This window comes from Macrobrachium rosenbergii, chromosome 51 (assembly GCF_040412425.1).
Source record: "Macrobrachium rosenbergii isolate ZJJX-2024 chromosome 51, ASM4041242v1, whole genome shotgun sequence".
NCBI lineage: Eukaryota > Metazoa > Arthropoda > Malacostraca > Decapoda > Palaemonidae > Macrobrachium > Macrobrachium rosenbergii.
In genome coordinates, this window is record NC_089791.1 from 67,265,156 (window position 1) to 67,267,655 (window position 2,500).

At 27.2% G+C, this 2,500-nt stretch overlaps 1 protein-coding gene across 1 annotated transcript in view; it reads left to right on the forward strand.

Annotated features, from left to right (window-relative positions):
- Positions 1-2,329, forward strand: part of Sap-r (Saposin-related) — a 168,492-nt gene extending 166,163 nt beyond the window's left edge. The window contains exon 20 of the mRNA XM_067095684.1: positions 859-2,329. Within this exon, the coding sequence (XP_066951785.1) occupies positions 859-912 (54 nt within the window). The 3' untranslated portion in view covers positions 913-2,329. The remainder of the gene's footprint in view (positions 1-858) is intronic.
- The last annotated feature ends 171 nt before the right edge of the window (positions 2,330-2,500 follow it).

The following is a 2,500-nucleotide window of genomic DNA, read 5'->3' on the forward strand; positions in this document are numbered from 1 at the left end:
TTTAAATAGTGTTTTATGGGCCTTTTTATATTCATATATCATATATATATATATATATATATATATATTATATATATATATATATATATATATATATATATATATATATATATATATATATATATATATATATATATATATATATATATAAATATGTATGTATGCATGTGTATGTAATATATATATATATATATATATATATATATATATATATATATATATATATATATATATATATATATATATATAATTTTATTATATCTATATTATATATTTGTATATTTTTATATGTGTGTATTTCTATTGATTTATTTATATATTTTACTTGTGATGCAGTGGCTCCTTTGGATAATGATAAGTTCTGGATAAGGTGAAACCAGATAATAAATTGACTGCTGTATATTAATATAATAAAAATTAAATCTCAAGACACACTTAGAGCTGGTCTTGATGTTTTGTTCATAAGTAAGAAGTGAAACTTAGTGAACAATGAAGTTAGACAGCCTGTTGAGAAAAATTAAAAGGACCAAATGAAAATCCTGCAAAAAAAATCAGAGTACTGTAATGTAGTTTCAACAGTAACATTACAAAGATGCTGGGACAATGCTCGGTTTTAGTACCCTTTATATGATACTTAATTTTTAAGACTTTTGGGTATGGTGAGGGCTCTATTTATGTTCTTTTGCTACATTCATTTTGCTTTTTGAAATCATAACACTATGACAGTTGCAGGATTATGAAGAAAATTTCTTGCTTTGAGGGTTCAGACTGTTAATCCAACTTTTTTTTTTTTATTAATTTCAAAAATCATGAAACTGGACAGTTGGTAATGTTGACTAATGCAATTATCTATTTCAGGCCACTATTCACTGCAAGACTAAGATCTGGAAGGGAACTGCCCCACTGATTTAAAGGGGATTTGGACATCACTTTTACATGCTGTTAGTGTTGTCTCAAATTTTCAAGAAAATTGTTGGCAATAGTAATAGTGGTTAAATATGTTACTGTCATTTTCTTTAGTACTCGTGCTCTGTATCCACTGAATTCAATTTTAAATAGTAATTAGAAGTACAGTATTCTTATTTTTATCTTTTTGATGTGTAATGTACTCTGAACCTTGAGTAATGGGTTATGATTCTAGTTAGTGTTGATAATTTTTTTTTATTGTTGATCTTGGAAGTTTTTGAATATTCTGACTACTATTAGCGTGTTTGCAGTCACTAGTGGTTATTATATTTTATCCTTTGTGGCTTTTTGAAACTTTTTAGTTTTCATCACAGCTAAGTGTTTTATACTATTTGTCACTGAACAATAATGCTTATTGTATCATTTATATGTTAATTTCTGTGATATGTGCATGGATTTTAAGGAATCATTTAGTTACCAAGTTCTGAAAGGTGCAGTGTTTGTATAAATTATACAGGTTATTGGAAGGTTACAAAATTGTCTTCTATTTTTATATTGTTAGTAGTAGTGTGAAATGTTAATGTGGTTTCCATCATTGAAAGTCAAATCTGAAATATCTTGATATAGAAAAAAGGTAAATATTCAGTTATGTTTCAATAGTAGAAAAAGTAACTTTAAAATTGTGCTTGTCTTCTCAAATGAAAAATAAAAATAAAAATAAAAAATTGTTTTATTTTAAAAATTGTTGGTTATTCCATGTACTACTACAGTATGTTTTCCAAGTAATCTAGAGCTGACTACGGAAGCAATGTTGTGTTGCAGATAAATTACATCAAACAGAAAAGATGTATTTTTTCAGCCAAAGGTTTATAATGGCTCCCTATCTTGAAAAGACAGCATCCCTTTCAGACCTGAGAGCAATCAGGCAATTTCAGGTTAATGTAAACCAATTTGTTCAAGGTGTTTACCTTCCAATACACTGGGAATAATTACAAAATTTTCATTGCTGTCCCCATTCCACTTGAATTGATGAGACACTATGCTGTCTTTCAGGACTCTACCTTTTGATTTTTCATAATTTTTTACCATTTTTTGCAATTTGTTTTTATTAGAAAACTAATGACTTGGAGATGAAGATTCTCCTGTTAAGAGGTATATAATAAGCTAGATAGTTTTTACTAGGTTTATTAATTTCTGGAATTACATTATTAGCATTACAAAATTAGAAAGAATTTTGAAAATCATAATGGAAGAATTTACTTGATGTAATACTTAGCATAGAAAAATTCTGAAACTTTATATGGCTGATAGATAAATTTGATAAATAAAAACAAAATTTTATATAAGGAAGTGTAAATTGAGTGAGATTCAAAGAAGCAATTCCTTGTGGATATACAACAAGATAAACTTTACAATAAGAGCATAATGTTTTTTACTTTATTTTGCAACCTTCCTTTCATCATTTTTAGAAATCTTCATTGACATAAAAAGGCAAGTGTTTTGCCCCTGTTGTCCCCTCTTCTTCACCAAGCAAGGGGACTTTTAATTTTCCTCTTTATGTCTTTGGTGTTGGGTTTCCAGTTCTTCAGAATCT